Below are 21736 nucleotides of genomic sequence, written 5' to 3' on the forward strand. Positions count from 1 at the left end.
AATTGTAGGCAACAAAAAATACATCCCAATTTCATATAACTGAAGATTATAGAAAAACAAGAAACTAAAGCACACAAGAAAATAAAGCATTTGCAATATGATCTTCCATTGATAAAAACCGGAAGTGGTATCAGATGCCCTTTTCACAAACATCGTACATTATTCGTAAGTTATGACATCATAATAGGTCAAAGTATTGTCACGTCATACCGTACGACTTATTTTCTCTTACCATTTTTTTTTGTGAAAAGGGCTACAGGAAGGTGCTCCACAAGAGTAAGCATGTCCAGATCCTCCATCGGTGTCCATCACATTGCAATTGAGTGAAATCCAGTAATCGTCAAGTTTGGTGGGTTGTCAATTCGATAAGACGTAAAATTCAACTTAAGTTCGTAAGATAATAACTTCATGTCGGTCACAAATTTCCGATGACTTCCATAAAACCTCTGTAGTTATGACATGAACGAAGGCTGACCACACATCTGTCTTTTAACAGAAGCTTATAAGACAATATAATTACTCTATGCGACAGTAAAAGATTAACAGTGATATGTATACAGCAAGGACTGGAGATTTTGTGATACTGCCACTACGACAGAAGACGTCTACAAAAGTTTAAATTATCACGTTTTGATATTAAGCATCCTCTACCATCTATGTAAAGGTTAAGTTCTGGGTATGAAGCTGAAGAAAGTATATTAGTTGTCGCTTTAATAACAAGTTCGTCTGGGTAGATCGGATATACTATGTTTATTCTGAGATTGTAAATAACGGAAACTAAAGTTGAAGGACAGCGATGGTCGTTCCTATTTTCTCTGTAGTTAAGTACCTCTTGTAAAAACTTCGTACGAATAAAAAATAAATTGACCAAGAGTGACACACTACTAGTTTCCATTCGTATTCCAATGTTCTGTCGAAAATACCTTCCCTTCAAATTCGACAAACTGTTGTCGGCTATAAATTCCCACATTTAAGGACATCAGAATGAGAGGTCTTCTCGTAAGAATCGCTGTTTATGTCCACAGAAAATAAACCTTTTGTTCTACCTACTACTAGTTACGCGTATCGTCTAGTTCCCAGCGTTTAATCAAACTTTGCAAGGTATGACTTAATATTTCATGAACCTTGTCTTATCAGGCAAGGTGATGAAAATTCTACTTGCTCGAACTGAAATCTAGGTTGTCCTTCAGCAAATTGTTAAAAAATGAAAATGATTTGGTTGTCACCTGTGCAAGTATAATATAACGTTTACTTGAATAAGACCAGGCATAATTTACAAGAGCTTACCTTAGCAAGGTAGAATGTACTGTTACTTAAACTATCAGTAGTGAGACATTACTGTTTGTCTTTTAAATGTTTGAGAATCAACATATGAATTACGCCAATGTAGAGAAGACTCTTAACACTGCGAGTTGAAGAGTAATCAAGGGAATCAAGGTTATAGCGGTAATCAAAAGAATGTAATCCAGGGACAAAGACCAGACATGGAAAACAGACATACACATCAAAGAACATAAAGTAACTAAAATCATACATACAAAGTAATAAAAGTAAATGAGCAACTCGGACTCCACTAAAACTGGGAGCATGGACCAGGTGCACCGGTAGGGTAAGCGTCCTCTTCTTTTCTAGAAACACCCGCCGAGTTGCTCATAATGAGTAGTTTTGAAAAGACTTTAGTTGTTCAATGGGTAAAATGTACCTTTGAAAAATTGACACGAAATACATAATTAACATGCAAAACAATATGAAAAATAAAAAAAAATGTGAAAATGTATTAAAAAATTTCGTTTGTTTTTTTCGTTTTGCTGTTTAGATATTTATTTAGATAGATTCCTTTAACGTTACTCAAGTTATCATACAGTCAATGCATTATCACTGAGGTAGGCAGAATCAAGTTAACAGTTCAGTGAACTAAAATTATTAAATGGAATATAGCATATACGTTTTTATACATTTAATGATATCATAACCATGGGAAAAAGTCATATGGTTGAAAGATCAGTTTTGTGAGCATTAATGTAGATCACACTTAATATTTTTAGTAGATAAATTTTTCCTATTTTGTTTTCAAAGATGACCTTGAATGGACATACTTTAGAATTTTAATACAAAAACAAAGGTCACCTAGATTTTTTAGATATTTGACCATTATTAAAGCCAATATTTTACTACATTTTATAAGGATTTCGCAGGGAATTTTCAGTATTTCGCCAATTTAAAAAAATCCATTTAAATAACATTTTTTAAAACTTTATATAAAGAACACTTAACTGACATTTTGTCATACTTGAACATAAAAATGGGGATCCCCGAACTCTTTTTCTTGCAATGTTAAAAAAAGAATTCCATACCCATTTCAATGAAACGTTTCCCACCAATTATCTCCCCTTTAAAGATTTTTCATGACAATTATCTTCCCGTGAAAAAATGTTCTCAATTGTGCCATTCTAATTTTTATGTAAAATTATTTGAAATGATTTAAATATATTATATTTACATCATTAAAAATACTACTAGTATATAAAAATATTATGTCTGTATGATTTTGCAAGATGACAGAAACAAGTGCACCGTGTAATAGGTATGATATTCCGGAAATACAATATAACTAACAATTTATCTAAATAAATCTACATAAATTACTTTTATGGTATAGGAAAACTATTGCCCAAACTTTACAAACTTGACAAACGTGATGACTTTTCATGCAGAATTGTCAACTTTCCTTTCATCTGTGGCAACATCCCTTCGGATCCTGCGTATGGAGTGTTCATATCACAACTCATACGTTATGCCAGAGCTTGCCGAAAATACGCAGACATTTTGTATCGCACTAGAACTCTAACAAATAGGCTTCTGGAACAAGGTTATGTTGCTACAAGATTGAAGTCATCACTACAGAAGTTGTATGGTCGTTATCATGAAATCGTGGATCGTTATGGTGTATCCATCAGCACCATGAGAACTGATTTATTCAACGGGTCATAGTTTTCCTTCCCTCGTTTGTCTACCCCGGACTTGACTTTTTATGAGCAACTCGGCGGGTGTTTTTAGAAAAGCACAGGACGCACGGTGCACCTGGTCCATGATCCCAGTTTTTATTGGAGTCCGAGTTGCTCATTTACTTTTGTTACTTTGTATGTATGATTTTAGTTACTTTATGTTCTTTGTTGTGTATGTCTGTTTTCCATGTCTGGTCTTTGTCCCTGGATTACATTCTTTTGATTACCGCTATAACCTTGGTTCCCTTGATTACTTATTGGCCAACTCAGGATTTCCTTCTACATAAGCCTTTACATATAATGAAGACTTTAAATTAGATCTGTTTAGTTTTTCGGTTGATCACTACTCAGCTAATGTTCGGTACAAATGAACTGACACACGTGTTCAAAATTGTTATCTAATTTCAATCATCTAATTATTTCTGTTGAATTAAATGAAATGACGAAACAAGAAAATAGGAATAATAATCTGATGTAAGTAATTTCCTCCTAAGTAGGCAAATCTGATTCTTTAACATCCTCATAGGTAGGTCAATCTAAAAGTTCAATATTCTCACACTATAATGATCTCATTTGATTTAGACAGAGCTGATGATGCATTTAGTTTCGAGTACGTATGTCGTGTACCCTGACAGCAGCGAAGATTTCGTAGAACAGAATTAGAACAAGTTAATTTTCTGTTTGATTGTTCATTTAACTCCTCGTCCCGTGCCTTTATGTATTCACACACATGCACATCATACGGGTTGAATGTAAACCAGACTTTGTATGTTCTATTTTCTCATTCAGGATGTCCCAAACAAAGTCTGGTGATATCTCACATATGCGGTACCTGGCTGATGCCTAGAGAAAAAAAATAAGCAAAGATATCAATCATATTACAATAACCACGTGTAACAGGATGACAATTACAATTACTGTGTGTTAAATTGTAAAGTGCCTATTACAATGACTGTGTGTTACAAAGTAGAATGACTATTACAATGACTATGTCTTACGGTGAAGAGTGACAATTGCAATGACTGTGTGTTACGGTATAGATTGACCTTAACAATGACTATGTGTTACAGAGTAGAGTGACTATTTCAATGACTGTGTTACAGAGTAGAATGACTATTACAATGACTGTGGGTTACTGAGTAGAATTACTATTACGAATACTGTGTGTTACGGTGAAGAATGGCAATTACAATGACTATGAATTACAGTGTAGAATAACTATTATAATGACTGTTACAGTGACGAGTGACAATTACAATGACGATGTGTCACAGTGAAGAATGACTTACAGTGACTGTGTGTTTCAATGTAGAATGACTATTACAATGACTGTGTGTTACAGTGTAGAGTAACTACTACAATTACTATGTGTGTAGCTATTAAATGACTGTGTAGTACTGTAGAGTGGCAATTACTTTAACTATGTGTTGTATCATAATTGGTTTAATCAGCATTTATAGTCGGAAGTCAGAAGTGAAAGCAAGGAGACCATGATTCAGAGGTGGAACAAGAAGTTCATAGACTTGACCAAGAAATCAAACAAAATACTTTAAATAACACAAATTACCTAAAAGGATATTCACAGACGCTAAAGAATAAATCAAATATGTAGGAAAAAAAGATTTAAGCAACATGTGGGAGAACAGAACAGGCACCATTTTAGGGAAGACGTCCTCCACTTTTTCAAATACTCTTTGAATAGCCAATTTTTGGTTATATCCGGGTTAAAACGATAATCCATGATTCTGTAATTTTTTACATTGCATCTATTCCAAAGAATGAAGATATAGACATAAAGAGGTCAGACTTATAATATGAGCTACATTGAGAGATCGATAAAAGGAGAAAACTCACAATGAAATTATACGACAAACGCTTTGACAATTTTTTTCTGGTAACAATTAAATATTCAGCCCTTTAAATGATGTTCTGATATTAGCTCATACCTTATACGTGTATAGCACATCGAAATTTGCAATATTATATGACTTATACTTTTGTATTCAATAACTGAGTCGATGACAATGCTGGTGAATCAAAGGTCTCCGAGAGTTTTCATTAATCCAGTAGTCAGATTTGTCTGACCACGAATAATTTCATATATGATTTATCGAAATTTGCATTATAATGAATGTTACAATTCATAAAAAATCAAGGCTTCATTCCTACCTTTGCACATGGTAGAAATTCCTAATGTTGGATTTGTCTTTCTATTTCGATACTTTCGGTTTTTGACTACGTCTTTTAAACTTTCCTTTGTATTTGATTTTAATGCTGCCGATGAAAGGTTAGTCCTTGTAACACGTGTACAGCATATCGATTTTTCAAATTATATGATTGCACTTTTGTATTTAATAACCAATGAGTCGATGCCACTGCTGGTTGACCAAATGTCCCCGAGGATTTTCATTAACCCAGTAGTCAGACTTGTCTGTTCATGAATCATTTCATATATGATTTACCAAAATTTGAACAATAATATATATTACAGAGTAATTAAGGGAACCAAGGTTATAGCGGTAATCAAAAGAATGTAATCCAGGGACAAAGACCAGACATGGAAAACACACATACACAACTAATAACATAAAGTAACTAAAATCATACAAAGTAAAAAAAAATTAAAAAAAAAATGAGCAACTCGGACTGCGCTAAAAAACTGGGAGCATGGACCAGGTGCACCGGTGGGGTAAACGTCCTCTTTCTAGAAACACCCGTCGAGTTGCTTTAAGACTTTAATAAAACTTATTTTTGATGTTTTGTATCTTGCTTTATTTGCTACAACAAGGATGACTCTTTTCATTTATCAATATGGGTTGATAAATGCTTCTTTTTTGACATTCTCCAAGTCCAAGTAATCCAGATTTATTCGTATTGGATATGAGCTTGGTGAGCAGTGTGAAGTTGGTTACTTATTCGACTTCGGTTTGATATTCGGTTGATAATCATTTGATATTCATTTGAAATTCGTTTGAAATTCGTTTGACACTCCGCCATTCGTTTGACATTAATTTGCCATTCGTTTGACAATCATTTGAAATTCATATCACTTTCGTTTGATATTTGACTTAAACAACCATGATTTTTCAGCAAGAATTGAAAAATTGTGTGTAATCAAAATAATATTTTAGGTAGTTAATAGCCAACTTAATCTCACAAGATACAGTTGTTAAGCGTAGGACCAAACATATATGGATTCAAACTTGCTTTATAGCTCATCTGGACTAAAGGCCGTGTGAGCTATTGTCATCACTTTGCGTCCGTTGTCTGCCGTCGTTAGATATTTTTCGAACATCTCTAATTTTTTTTGTATTTTATCACATTCACAAACTAGAAAATCTTCTCTGACAAATTTTAATGAAAGTTGGCATAATTGTATGGTATCCTGCACAATTTTTTATCGATTGAAAAAAAAAATGGCTGTCATTACTAAAATTAGGACAGAGGGGTAAAACAACAGTTTGTTTTGCATATAACTCAAAAGCCGTTCAATTTAACGAAATTCTGATGATAAGTTAATAGTGTTCACTATCATAATACCGACATATGCTGACATTTTCAAAATGTTTCGTCACCCCATGTAGGAGTTATGGCCCATGAGACAGTTTTATTTTCGTTTTTCACACTTACAACTTTAAAAACCTTCTTCTTAGAAAATCTGCAACAACATTTAATGAAAGTTAGCATAATTGTTCCTAAGGGTATCTCGCAAAACTAATAGTTTACAATTTTTATCGGTCGAAAAACATGACCGTCATTACTAGAAATATAGTATACGCGTCAAAATGCCATTTTATTAGATCAGGCAACGAAAAATCAAAAACATGCTTTATTCATAAATCAATTGTTGAAAATTTAGAATTTGATCTTGATATAATAAAGCAATAAATGGTACGATTTAAACAACGCAGGGCCAAACAAATACTAGTAGATTTCAAAAGAAATAAAATGTCTACAAAATGAGTTCAATTGGAAATATCAAAATGTATTATTAAAGATATTCATGTACCTCAAATATAGGACCTATCTTAAGAGCATTTTATTTAATTAAGTATAGTCTAAAATTCAAAATAAAAATGAGTTTTAAGAGTAATCAATGGATCCAAGATTATAGTGGAAATCAAAATGATGTAATCCAGGGACAAAGACCAGGCATGGCAAAATGCAGACAAACACAACACAGAACATTAAGTAACGAAAATGATAAATACAAAGTAACAAAAGTAAATGAACAACTCGGACTCCACTAAAAACTGGGACCATGAACCAGGTACACCGGTAGGGTAGGCGTCCTCTGCTTTTCTAGAAACAACAGCCGGGTTGCCAATAAAAAGTCTAGTCCGGGGTAGATGAAGAGGAAAGGAAAACTATCACACATTCATCAAATAAGTTTTCATGGTGCAGATGGACACAACACAACGATCCATGAGTTCATGATGACGACCATAAAACTTCGGTAGTGATGACTTCAATCTTGTTACAACATAACCCTGTTCCATAAGCCTAATTAAAAGAAGTCTAGCGATACAAAAAGTCTGCGCAGTCACGGCAAGCTCTGGCATAATGTATGAGTTGTAAATGAAAACTCCATACACAGGTGCTGAAGGAATGTTGCCACAGATGAACGGAAAGTTGACAATTGTGAATGTCATCAAGTTTGTCGTAAAGCTTGGTCAACAGTTTTCCTTCACCATCGATCCCCAAGTGTAGGTCAAGATATTAGCCCGACTTCTCTGTGTCTGTAGTATTCTATATTTTAAGTTCATTGGAGTAGATGCAATGTATCAAATCCCCGAAGCCAGGACTGTTTAACGATAATACGTCTTCTATATATAGGGGAAACTGAGATAAAAGGATCTAGTCAAACGATATTCTTTCTTTCGGAACAGATCAGCCGTAAAGTCAGCCTCATAAGAGTGAAGGAATAGGTCAGCAAGCAGAGGAGCACAATCTGTTCCCATTGGAATGCCGACCGTCTATTGCAAAACGCTCCCACCACACTGGACAAATATGCCGTCGACCAAAAACGTCAGCATTTCTAAAACATCCTCTACTGTATATCCGGAAGACGATTTGGAATCATTCCCCACGAAGCACGAGGAATCTCCAACAAGGACCACGCACTTGTATCTAGGCGTACCATATTTTTTGGAGAAACAACGATGTACAATCTCCCCGAGTAATCATTAAAATCTTTATCAAACACATCCACTTCCGGTAGACCATAAAATAAATTGAATCGTTAGTACGGAATCGTATTGACAATCTCGAGAAATGTGTCAAAAAAGACCCAAGTATGTAATCAAAGATCGTGAGGCACTGGAATACCTCTCCTCACTACAAGTAATCGTTCCTGCGGACAAAGGCTCAAACAACATAGTATTTGTTTTGTAAAGTGCATTACCTAAATTGCATTATTTAGGAATTGGGCATTGATAGTAACATCCCATGTAATTCCACATACAAACGTACAACTTTTGACAAAGATGAAATCCTTAACAACCATAAGTTCTGTATGTCTCCTCTAAACATAAAAAAAAATGTTAGGACTAACCTGTCTTGTAATTGATTCCAAAACTGCATAGGAATCAATAAGAATAAAAAAAACCCCGTAAATAGCAGGATTTTTATCTTGCTCCGCGAAGGAGATGTCAGTTCATCTTACAAACGTATTGTACACAGAGAAGTATTGACAGCAAGCTATTTGCTGCAATACCACTTATTTTCGTAGTGGCATTAATCATATGTGGATACATAAAATCCGAAAATCCCGCAGCTTTCGGAAATAAGTTCTCTTCAAACTTTTTACTTCTCAACTCTTACATACGTTACCACATGTTAAAATGAAATATCGTCTGAAAGGACTTATTCGTAAATCTGTTTCAAAAATTATGTTGTTCTTGGTTACAAATCGATATATTTTTCTAAAACATCACAGAAGGGCATGTTGCTCCTTTGCTAAATTGTTACGTTACCGTCAATATATCTACCAGAGCTCGAGATAAAGGAGAATACAGATACAGCATATTCTGCATCTTTTTGGACTTACAACACAAATTTGACAACAGTGCTCATCTCAAGATTTATGTTGAAAGAGTCGAGTTTAATTTTAATATCATAATTATTCCTGACATGTGTAGCAATATCCCTTCGTCTCCTGTGTATTTCACAATTGATTCGCTACGCTAGAGCAAGTACTAACTACTCTGATGTCCTCGGACGTAAATATCTATGTAAAAGATTCCTGAATCAAGGGTTTGAAGAATAGAGGTACCTTACCAAATTCTTCTTTAAAATCACAGTCCTCTGTTGAAAATACTAAGTGTCTTCTAAAATAATGAGTAATGATTGTTTTTTTTTTTGTAAATTGTTCCTCGTGCTAATGTGACCGCTGATTTACCTATTATGACGCAATAGCATGCAGATGCTTTTTAATGACCACTAGTCTATTCAAGCAGCAATGGAAGAGAAAAGGTTAAGCGCGCTGTAAAACTCAGATTTATTCCACCATTTCGTTTGAAATGCCTCTACCAAGTCAGGACCATTGATGTATCAGATGGTGTAATATATATTTTGTAAGATTTACTTTGGACTTGACTTGATTATAAATCAGATTAGTATTCAGTAATTTTGTTGTTACCCTTAATATCTGACCTGATGGTGAAGTATGTGTTTAATATTGTTTTACATGGTATTCTGCTAGCTATGATTTTTTTTTATCTTTCTAGGCATGCTAAATAAATCTTACTGTAAAATTCATTTTATCTTCGTCTTGTTGACCAGACACAGTGACGCTGTCTTCCAAAAGTTGTTCATCATCGTTGATGTGTACTCTGTTATCGTCGTCATCTATGTTGGTATTTAACAATGACTCATCGTCTACATCCTTGCCTTTCTGATTCTGTGCTTTCTTTTCTTTAGATGCTTCTTCTTGATATTGCTTTTTGATATATTCTGTCAAAGTGTTCTGTAATATTATAATTGTGTAGTGTTTCTATCAATCAAAATTAAATAAATAATGATTTTTAAGCATGGATTTGTGTACATAAATGTAGTGTTATTTTTACACATTTGTCACAAGGGCCTGCAAACGCGAAACGTTTTCAGGGCGTTCAATAGAGAATTATAATTCAATTGCCAAGTTATCATGTTTACCTACTTAATAGATACTGGAATACCCAGTGAAAATATGTCGAATGGTCGGCAATCTGAGTTTCAAATAATCCCAAACTAAATTACTTTTTCATTAGTTTAGATCTTAAATTGCACTGGAACTTATTACAAATTTGGTTATAAGGTTTGTTTTAAAATTTTTGGCTCAAGTCATGGTTGAATAACCAACAGCTAATCAAGCAGCGAAGAAATTTGCCAATAAATAAATTCTGAATTTCATCCCTTATAAGTATATTATCAAACCGACATTTATATGTGTTATATTCAACGAAGAATCACATTAAGCACATCTGAATATCAATCGTAGTTTTATAAGTGATCCTTTCCAGGCAAAACAAATGTTTTGTTGAATTTAAGTTTTTCATATTTAACATTTTAAAATAAAGCAGATAAATCTGTATCTCTTAAAACAAACGGAATGTTGCATAGGGTACAGCTGGATATAACTACATATATAGGTAAATCACTGAACACTTGGGACAAAGAACACTACATTCAAACTTGAAATAGATCTAATTTCTATTTGTAGTTAAATGTTTAACATAGTGAAATCTTCTGAGAAGAAAAAAAACTTAAATTTGCAATTAGCATGAAGAAATGTTTATTGATAGACTCTAGTATCCCCCAAATCATAAATGGTTAGCATCTTAACCCTTAAAATCGATCAAAACCATCCTTTTGTGGAATGGAATCTTGTAATACAATTTCATATAGACCCAAACACTTACACTCAGTTTATTTACAAAAATAACTAGGAAAATGTTTATTATGGTCTCCTTTCGTTGCTTTAAAAATTACAGCCACACAATCCCTAAAATTAATCCATTTTTTTCTATTATGGTATGACACCATGTGGTACAATTTCAACGAGATACATGTAGTTTACTCAAGTTTTGGCTTTATCTTAAACTGGCCAAGTCTCAACCCCCAAAAGTTTTTCTTTTGTGTTGTGGAACCTTATAGTACAATTTTATTATCCTTACACTTAGGTTCAAGTTATGGTCTTAAAATCAAAAGTCTGTGCAATAATACTAGTATTGTATGCCGCATTTTTATTTTTCAAAAGGTAATTCATACAAAAGGGTAATGAATGACAGTACAGAGGACTGCAACGCATTATGCTTTTCCTAAACAAAGTCTGTATGTAACTCTTGGAGGAAAAAAAGACTCTGTTGTAACTAACACATGTAAACCTAACCATACAATAATCCAAAGTCTTGTAAAAATTAATAGTGAACATCCTAAATTGACATTCATATTCAACTTAAATAGAGGACAGACATATTATTATTTTTACAAGGTTGAAGTCATCACTATAGATGTTTTATGGTCGTCATCATGAAATCGTGGATCGTTATGGTGTATCCATCTGCATCAGGAAAACTGATTTATTCAACGGGTCATAGTTTTCCTTTCCTCGTTTGTCTACCCCGGACTTGACTTTTTATGAGCAACTCGGTGGGTGCTTCTAGAAAAGCAGAGGACGCTTACCCTATCGGTGCACCTGGTCCATGCTCCCAGTTTTTAGTGGAGTCTGAGTTGCTCATTTGCTTTTGTTACTTTGTATGTATGATTTTAGTACTTTATGTTCTTTGTTGTGTATGTCTGTTTTCCATGTCTGGTCCCTTGATTGCATTCTTTTGATTACCGCTATGACCTTGATTCCCTTGATTACTCTTTTAAATTCTTATTAAAAATATAAACTAAAAAATAATCACAAACAAATATCATGTTCTAACTAGACATGATTCGCTCTAAATTTGTGTGACATATTTCAAGTAAGAAGTTTTGTTACTATATTTTATTTTATTTCTTGAGTATTTATGAATAAACATACAGTATAACATTTTAAACCCAACGGAATCAACATGTCAAACAGAGCGCAATGGGGGGTAAGACAATTTGATAATTAATTTTTTGTCATAAAAGTACAAAAAATCTAAGGCTTTAGATATGCCACTCATTACACCTTAATAATCACAACCAATGAGTACTTACCAAGCACGGAAGGAAGTCAAAATAAATAAAAACAACCTAAAATGTAAAATTCTGTTTATCAAGATAACTATTTATAAAAAAAATAAAAACTAAAAACTAAACAAACATTCACACGTTCAACAAATTACGACATGAACAGATAATAACAAACAAGTGACAGAAAATCAAAATATATACTAATTCCTATAACTGATTACTGAACAGATGAATTTAAATAGATGATGATGCATGTTTTGGTGTATTAAATATCTTATCTTATCGCTTAAAGATTATTTAGTTGCAAGTGGAGTTTGATGTACAATAACCCACAATAACCCATAAAGGTATATAAGCTTAATTCCAAAGGGGTCCAACAGGGCTCCATTGCTTACCTAGCTTTATGGGTTCTCCCAGGCAACAAATGTACTTTTGAAGCGTTACTAAGAATATATGCAAGTGTATATTTTTATATAATGTATAATGTGTATTGTATTAAATTGCTATATCTGCTTTATTTCGTAATTATGATTGATGTTGCGTAAATAAATTTAATTGATTAATTGAATACCTTAACTGTTCCGGTGAAACAATTAAACTTCAAACCAGCCAAAAGGTTGTGGTCGACCAGCAATTGGTTTGACAATACCACTTGTTTCTGGATTGACTTTTTTTCTAAAACGACACGAAAGCTATTGAATGTACTTCCACGACATCTGAAAATTATTTAACTTATTCTAAAATCATCAGCAAATTATTGTTGAAAAAAATGTTTTAAATATAAATGAGACCATCATAACTTCACTATCAAATATGTATTTTTGCGTTGCAAACGAGCTCATATAATGTCTTAAATAAAAGTTACCAAACATGTTCCGTCAACTGCACATTTGAGCAAAAATAATGCCGGGAGTATTATTGTGAATAGTGTCAACTCAAAAATGGACACAACGGCGTCATGACGTATAGTTTGTAGTTCCATTTCTACCTCAGCAACTGTGGTGTTTTTATTTATTGGTGTTGACAATGGAACGACGATCTCGCCATTTATGATTTGTTGGGCCTTTGCCTTGAGGTTTCCCGAAGTCAATTCAAGAGAGTTCAGATATATAGAAAAATATATGACAAACCACCAAAGGAACAGGGTAACATAACAAAGCAGAGACGGTATCCATGGTTGGCATATGTGACGATTTTTAATCAAATGTGTCGTTGACATGTCCCTCAAAATACATTGAAAATCATCAAGTGTTAACTGAAAATATAGATGGTAAGAGTATAGTCACTATAGTCATCAAAAACATTGAAATGAAGTAATATTCACCTGATAGAGCTATAAGTTTACACAAATCAATACTCTCCCGTTCGCAAAAAAAAAACAACAAAAACAAAAACAAAAAAATCAAAAAACAAACACAAAACAATATATTTTGTTTAAAGCCCCTTTAATCTTGCTATACGATAATTTTCAATTTCATGCCAGTTGAATGAGAATGCAAATCATCGTATAGTTGGACATCATACGTGACGTGACGTAGCACACTGCCGAAAAGTAGTCCCGAAAGAAAACTTTGCAGCGCCTATAAGACTTACATATTGACATAGGTTAGGATAAGAGAACATAAAACAAACTAAAACCTTACAATTCAACAAAATAGCAATAAACAGATTATTTAATATTATTTTCAACTCGCGGGTGTTTCTCATGCTATTCTCGTTGAAACAAATATCAAATAATCTAACAGTATTCAACGAGACGTATAAAAAATAAAACTTGATACAAAACAAAACCAAAGAAAGAAGTCGATACAAAAAAACTACAAAAGATCAGTATACGTAAAACTAATTATCATATTTTTACATTGAAAGTTTTACTGCTGAGCGAATCTGGTATATAACGTCTGGATTTAAATGGCAATTTTCCAAACCATCTGATTATCGTCTTTTCTTCATGCACTATGTCGAAGTTTCTATAGCCTAGGGAACAAAAACAGTACAGCTATATTAAATTTCTGGTATTTACAACTCATAATAGAAATTTACTCTATTTTGTCTCGTAACTCTATACCCCGCTCCTTAAAATGACGGCAGTGCCTCACATTCGAGGAATACGCTCTTATAAAAATCTATTTATTTTAACGAATCTTTGGGGCTTTATATAATGCCTTAATGCGCAATCTAGATTGCATTGGTAGTACATCAAGCATCTTAAGGATTGTTACATCGATATGAGCATACTCATACTTACGTGTATTAAAGTCAAGCTTTGAAAACTTCATATCAACTACACAATTAACTAAAAGAAAAAAATATAGAATGATGCGCAATTTGATAACACAATGAAAGCCATTTCATAAAATGTTACACGGGAACTGAAAAAAAAATAAAATTTCTACCAATTACCAAATCGCATGAAAGTGCAAGGTCTAGCAAAAATTGATCAAACAAAGCAGCATCAAATTTATGTATCTGCTTTCATTTTAACATTAAAAAATAGAAGTACTTCATGAAAATGATCTATACAAACCTGGTTCTTCTATAGCTGTCACTAATCTCGGTATCCAACAATTGATCGGTCCCGTGGCATCGATGTAGGTATATGGTTTTAAATGATCTGGTATTTCACAGGCCTCCCTTATAACTGGAATAATAATCTTTTCCCTTAATTCCATGCTCATTTGGAGGGTATATTCTGCTTCATAGGTACACCAGAAACTTTTATGGTATTTATTTGAAAGAATAATAATTGTTTTTATAGAGCTCATAATGGCATCTTTAATGTTGTCAACTATCTTACGACCGGGCTTAAAGTCGAGTATATGGTTACAGCATTTCAATCCATATGTATTTTCGAGTTTGTCAATCAGGACTTGAACCCATTGCCTGTCATCATCGACTTCTCGGTATGACAAAAACACGTGGTAAGTTTTACCCGACGGGAGTGGACGGAAATGATTAGGTACACTTTCTGCCAATTCATTTGTATCAATAACGGGAGTGATCTCCATATTTTCATCCATGTTTTTATTATAACACGTTTCACATCTGAAAGGAAAATGGTTAAAAATTGTGTTGCATCCAATGAGCCTCATATATTCTAAATAATTAATCCTCTTGTCGGGATTATCAAGACCACATTCTGATACCTGGATCCTAAAAGAGTAATCAATGGAACCAAAGTTATAGCAGTAATCAAAAGAATGTAATCCAGGGACAAAGACCAGACATGGAAAACAGACATACACAACTAAGAGCATAAAGTAACTAAAATCATACATACAAAGTAACAAAAGCAAATGAGCAACTCGGACTCCACAAAAACTGGGAGTATGGACCAGGTGTACCGGTAGGGTAAGCGTCCTCTGGATTTCTAGAAACAACCGCCGAGTTGCTCATAAAAAGTCAAGTCCGGGGTAGACAAACGAGGAAAGGAAAACTATGACCTGTTGAATCAATCAGTTTTTATGGTGCAGATGGATACACCATAACGAAAATAGAAAGATCTTCTGGAAACCCTTAACGTTATTATCGAAATATAATATAATCAAACTCTATGATTTTTCAACTCTTTAAATAATACTTTTCCCCACACTTAGTTACAATCCTGGGTCAAAGGCATTGTACATGTACATCGTTGTTATAATAAAAATGCAACGATTCAAATATGTATTTCTTGGTTGAAAATCTCCAATCTTTGTAAGATTGATTTCTAATCATCTTATAGATACACCGCAAAAGATGCTCGAATGTACTTTTTTTTTTATAAATAATATATGCTCCACTACTTGCTGACATACTCCTTTACTATTATAAGGCTGACTTTATTGTTGATCTTACAATATAAAAGGTACGGGAACACGGTTAATTCCGTAGTGCATTTCAACAGACCCAATTTGACATTTAAAAATTTAAAAAGCGACCACAGCCAAATGTCTTAAATGTTGACCTTCCACAGGACCAAATCACAACTGCCACATAAAATTACAGAATGAAAATAACATCCCTTGTAAATTTGATCCTTAGATCCTTACCCTACATTTCTGCAGCAAATACTTAACAATATAATTTAGGATAACAAAGAAAACCAGAAAGAAACAAACTAAAAAAGAAGTATATTCGTATACAACGTAAAGTCAAGGGGAAAAAATTGTGATATCGTATCAGGAAGAACAACTTTAAGCCACTTCATTTTTATGGTGGTCATAATGGAATCAAGGATCAATATGGTGTAGCTATCTGCACAATGAAACCGATTTGTTTACCGTGTCATAGTTTCTTTTTCTTCCTTTGTCTACCCGAATGTGAGTTTATTCTCTAACGCTTGTCATTTTTAGCGCCCCTTCCCCTTTATTCATACCTACAGTAACCCTTCAAATGCCGAAAATGAAATTTTTTAAGTAGTATCGAAGGTTTAAAATAAACTTTAAAGGATTTGAACATTTAAGAACATAACCTTTATAACTTACAGTGGCGTTACATATGTGAGTATAATATTGCTTGTCTCTGCAGATGTTTTCACAAAAAAATGAAGGGAATGTAATTTAGTAAATGTTAAGTGATCACTTCATAATAGAATATAGCAATATGACGTCATAAATTAAGATCTACAGTACAATTATATATATATTTTTTTCTGAAATTGAATTCTAGTCTTTTTGGCTTTAATTGATTGACAGTAAGGGTCACAACCCATTATTCTTCTTATAAATACTTTTCTAAAAATAGTTGCATGCAATCTATTTGCAAGTGTTCTCAAATCCATTTTTGTTATATGGTGAACCAGAGTAGTATCCTGATTCCCGGGACTACGTTCCAGGTGTTATACCGAATAGTGCAATCAGGAGTAAGGAGCAGCAATTCTTAAAATATAGAAAGGTATATTTCATAGGTTCCTTGAACTCATGCTATGTTAAAAAAAATAAGTGCCTTAAAAAAAACATTTTCAATTGTATAGTAGTAGTCTTTTTAAAAATCGTGCAAATTCTGTAATATATGGTACACTCTCAAAAAAGGCTAAACATTTTTTTGTTGTTGTTCAGTTGTTTTATGGGTCTATATGATGAAATGTATAATTATTCATTCAAACCTGTCTGTTCTTAGATGATAATTCACATCGAATATTCCATACTGTATATTGTCTTAAGTGTCATTTACATGGTAACTTCATTTTGGTTTTGAATTCTATAGTACATTCAAAATAATTTATATATTTTATGAACAAGTGTTTCATGAAACTGCTAATACATTTTTACTTTAATATTTTAAACAAAATATTAAAAATAGGATATGTAGGGTTTCCAACCATGAATCACATATTGCTTGATTTTTACTTGGAGTAATACTAAAATACTCTGGGTGAATGGAACAATTCAATTAAACCTACTTACACAGAACCACGAGTCCAGATATCTGTTTGAACCAACAAATAACGGCATAATAATATTATTTACAGTGTGAATAAACGCCATTATCATAACGCGCATAACGCAATAAACACGATTGATAAGTATTGTAACGTCACGTTTGTGTCTTTGTTACGTTGTCACTATGCAGAAAACGTCTCCGTCTTGAATAAACATATTTAATACATTGGCGCATTAACTCGACATTCCCCAATACAAAGCATTGAAGCTGTGATAAAAAGGAAAAGTATAAAGCCATCCGTAGAGGTCATAGAAGTGCCGTCACACGTTTGTTTAACAAGATCTCTTTGAAGAACTCTCCGATCAGGATATCTGCATTCCTAATACCATTCCTTCTTTGTCAATTGCAATCAATCACACCACCAAGAAACCAATATGAACACTGCACTCGCATGCCGACACAGCCTTGCCTCCTCTCCCAGTTTCTACCACCGACTACCAAAACTTGATTTGCCTAGACTTAACGGAGATATTATGATATGGACATCTTCCTGGGACTAATTCAAAACCACAAGAAACACAAACCCATCCCTTAAAAATGTATACGAAAGAAGTTCATAACAAATCGAATAAAAAAGATCAAGGATAATGTACAAACAAAACAGTGGCGATATTGCAAATCCCGCCGATTTACTAAAAAAGATACGTTAGCAGACAAAGTGAAAAATGAGCTCTGGATGAATGGATCGGAATGGCTCACAGTGAAATCGCAATGACCGGAGTGGAATGGAAACACAGAAACAGCAATAACATTTACATTTTTGAGGAAGAAGACGACTTCGAATCGACACATTTTGTGTCTACAGTAACTAACGCAGACACAGGAATTCATACAATCATCAACATAGATTACTTTAGCCGCTTTCAAAAACTACTAAGGATAACCGCCTACGTATACCGTTTCATAAGAAATTGTATAGTCGCAACGGAATTTTAGAAAACAAGGACACTCACAACTGATGAAATACACAACGCGATGACTACATGGATTTACGACACACAGAAACAGACATTTCAGAACCAATTCACAAATGCAAGCATAAAATCATCTATCGTAAGACAACAACGACTATACAAGGATGACGATAATACGCATGTATGAAACTGCTAAATTTCCCTATCTGTTACCAACAAAACACCGATTTACAACACTTGTAATTCGAAATGCACACAAATGTCAAATACATGCAAGACTTTCTGGATTCCCCGAATTCGACAATCCGTTAGATTGTCGTTAAAGAAATGTATGGTAAGTCGTCAAGTGACCAGTAAGCCGTACCGGAAGTCCGATTAACCTCCTTTACTGAAGGGAGGAGTGCAAGAGTACTTACCGTTTTCTGTACCAGGAGAGGATTTTGCAGGATCGGTATGTTAAGAACATCGATAACACAATATTTTAGCTTTTAGCAATAAATGGAAAACGGAATATTTGACCGCACTTGTACCATTAGAACACTGAAAACAACAATAATGATATCAAACTTGACGAAATTGTTCAGATTCACGATGAAATTCACAGAAATTAAACCAATGGAAACTAGGAATCATTGAAAACTTTTTACCAGTGAGGACAATCATGTTTGTTCTGTACAATTGAAAACTGCGCGCGGCTACGCGAACCACCCGATAGCAAAACTCACTGGAAGCTTTTTCAAAGTTTTCTTTCATTTTCTTGGAGAAGTATAAAGTCATCCGTAGAGGTAACAAAAGTGCCGTTCACACGCTTGAGTAACAAGATTGAAGAACTTTCTGACCGGAATATCTGCACTGCCACGGATTCCCTGGAGACAAAACGAGAGGTGTTGAAAAACTTCAGACAATCAAATTATAGATCTTACAGAAGTCGAAGACATGGAACATGAGATTTTTGATACAGACGAACTCAACTATAATATAAAGTCAACTATTACCTACTTATAGCCACTACAAGAGAAGCGTCTTCAGAGGAAGGGAGACAAATTTATTTCAGACCAAGTCGTGCATCAAAAGTTGCAGGAATTGTAAAAATCCACAATTGAACATCATAATTTTGGACAATCCCAGTGAAAATAAAAACGATGAAAAGTCTAAAATTTTATTCATTTCTATGGACATTCATTTGTAGTTTTCGAAGTTTTTAATCATTTTCCTGGAGGCCGGAGTGTCATGAATTTGGCGCTTACGTGCATAATGCAATTATAAACACGATTGATAAGTATTGTAACGTCACGTTTGTATCTATGTAACGTTGTCACCATGCAGAAAACGTCTCATTTTTGATACATCGGTGTAGAATCTCGGAATTCCTCATAAAAATAGCCATGCCAGGCTAATGAAGCTAGGCCGTGTTAAGTATCCCATTTCAGTGATTACCTAATACAAACAACTATTAAAGTATAAAAATAAATATAACCAACGTCTCATATATAGGAGATAAGTGTTTACCAATATAGTAAATAGACTATTTATTACGTATGCTTGAATAAAATTGATTTACAGACCGCAAAGATATAATACAATAGACGGTATCAATATTTATGTATATAAACGATTCAATCCCTGAAGATAACATGAATTACAGGTGGAGTAACGTATTAAAGAAGCCGATGAAGTATGTTGCTGGCACACGATTGGAGTAAAAAAAATATTTATCTACTTACGAATTTCGTTTTTATATCTAATCCACCCAATAATCAATCAAAGGACTGCAATCACACACATTTTATTTCATTCCCTGTAATACACAACTTTCGCAAAAGAGTTAAAAATAGAACATAGTATCTGCCATGTAAATATTCGGTCAAAATCACTACACATAAGAAGCATCTGTTTAAAAAATACCATAACGAAGTTTTAATTGTTTCTTATTGCCCTTATTATTTCTGATCATTCTTACCTTTCTTGGACAAGATCCAAACATAACAGTAGTAAATATAAAAGGGAACATCTCAAAGATGTGTAATGGTAGAGGGTATGTTCGAGAGAATTCTATTTCTTCCCATTCGAATATTCAATTCAATATTCAACTATAAATAAATTTCAAGTTCGTCTTAATACACTCTGAAAGTAACATATACTGTCACAAGAGGCAGCCTTTGTAACGCATCTTCAGAGGCAAACATGAAAAATGTACACATTACAAACAACAACAACAAATAAATTATAATATACGTAAATATGAATTACATATTAACACACTATATTACCGCTATAACCTTGTTTCCTTGATTACTCTTTAAAAGCAGTTGTCGGAAATGACATGGGGTGTGTCTGTATTGCATGTTATTGTATTGTCCATGTATATAACCCCGCATATGAGGAATTGGTATTGATATTACATACGATGAGGACATAACTTTTTGTAGGTTTAAACTAAAGCTTGCAAGTAAGTTAACTGCCAGTTAACTTGTTTGTGCATTCGTTTTTTGCTATTTTGCTGTACATGCGTACAATATTGTTTTGGGTTAACCTCCCCCGTGGAGGAATTAATTGCCATCGACTTTGGAGTAATCAAGTATCTTTGTTTAACATTGCCTAAGCGAAATATGGTGATGTTTCAGTGTCCTTCGATAACTTATTTACGGATACTTTTCGATATTAACGGTTGTCATCACGATTAATTACTCATTCAAAGTTAAATCCATTTTTGGAATTCATTAATTAGTCACCGACCTTTTTTATACTGAACAAAATAAAATTATGATGCAATATTTTCCCCATTTCTGAAAACTGTATATTTTCAAATAAAACAAATTAAGCGAAGGAGGTGATAAAAGTATAATAAACTTTAAAATGGTAAAAGAAGTTGCATATTAGTTGCAAAATGCATGTTCATGTGACAAATACGCATTCTAAAATATCAAGGAAAATGTTGTTTTTATCCTATTATAGAATTACTTGTTTCCATATCTAACAATAACAATCGTATATGCTACGCTAATAAATAGTACTTAACAAGTGTGATTTCAACATCACTGGCGTAGGAAACATGTGGCGATGACGTTGAATGTGTGTATACAGGCTTTTTGCATAGTCGGCAATAAAAACATGTGGTGAAAAACATAGATGAAAAAATGATTTCCAAGTCCTACTTGATTGTACATTTGTATCTCTGTATTGTGATTATACAAGAAAATCCAAAACAAAGTCTGATGTTATCTCAAATATACAGTTCATGGCAAT

General features: G+C 33.5%; 1 protein-coding gene across 10 annotated transcripts; it reads right to left on the bottom strand.

Moving 5' to 3' along the window:
- Positions 1–3389: 3389 nt before the first annotated feature.
- On the bottom strand, positions 3390–20668 carry LOC148614164 (uncharacterized). Of its 10 annotated transcripts, none has more exons than XR_015923583.1 (8): positions 20451–20668; positions 14680–15197; positions 14401–14448; positions 14014–14129; positions 13018–13407; positions 12724–12827; positions 12177–12212; positions 9870–9972 (listed from the first exon to the last, which is right to left on the bottom strand). XR_015923583.1 is itself a non-coding variant. In XM_088588047.1 (6 exons), the coding sequence occupies exons 2-6, from the start codon at positions 13302–13304 to the stop codon at positions 3720–3722; spliced, it is 510 nt and encodes a 169-aa protein (XP_088444173.1). In that variant the 5' UTR covers positions 13305–13407; positions 14014–14129; the 3' UTR covers positions 3390–3719. The 10 variants fall into 10 exon arrangements, 2 of the variants coding, with proteins under 2 accessions (XP_088444173.1, XP_088444174.1); XR_015923582.1 differs by lacking the exon at positions 20451–20668 and adding an exon at positions 20215–20444; XR_015923581.1 differs by lacking the exon at positions 20451–20668 and adding an exon at positions 20215–20444 and having other exon boundaries at positions 14680–19030.
- Positions 20669–21736: the final 1068 nt, after the last annotated feature.

This window comes from Perna viridis, chromosome 6 (genome assembly GCF_037379345.1).
Source record: "Perna viridis isolate PV_CMFRI_1.1 ecotype Kerala chromosome 6, ASM3737934v1, whole genome shotgun sequence".
NCBI classification, from domain to species: domain Eukaryota; kingdom Metazoa; phylum Mollusca; class Bivalvia; order Mytilida; family Mytilidae; genus Perna; species Perna viridis.

Excerpts from the sequence above, each read along its gene's own strand:
- LOC148614164 (XM_088588047.1), bottom strand. The coding sequence starts at position 13,304 with ATGTTACCCTGTTCCTTTGGTG. Across the intron at positions 9,973-12,176 it reads TTGACTTCCTTCCGTGCTTG|AACACTTTGACAGAATATAT; the intron begins GTAAGTACTCAT and ends ATAATATTACAG. Across the intron at positions 3,849-9,753 it reads AAGATAAAATGAATTTTACA|GCATCAGCCAGGTACCGCAT; the intron begins GTAAGATTTATT and ends TTTTTTCTCTAG.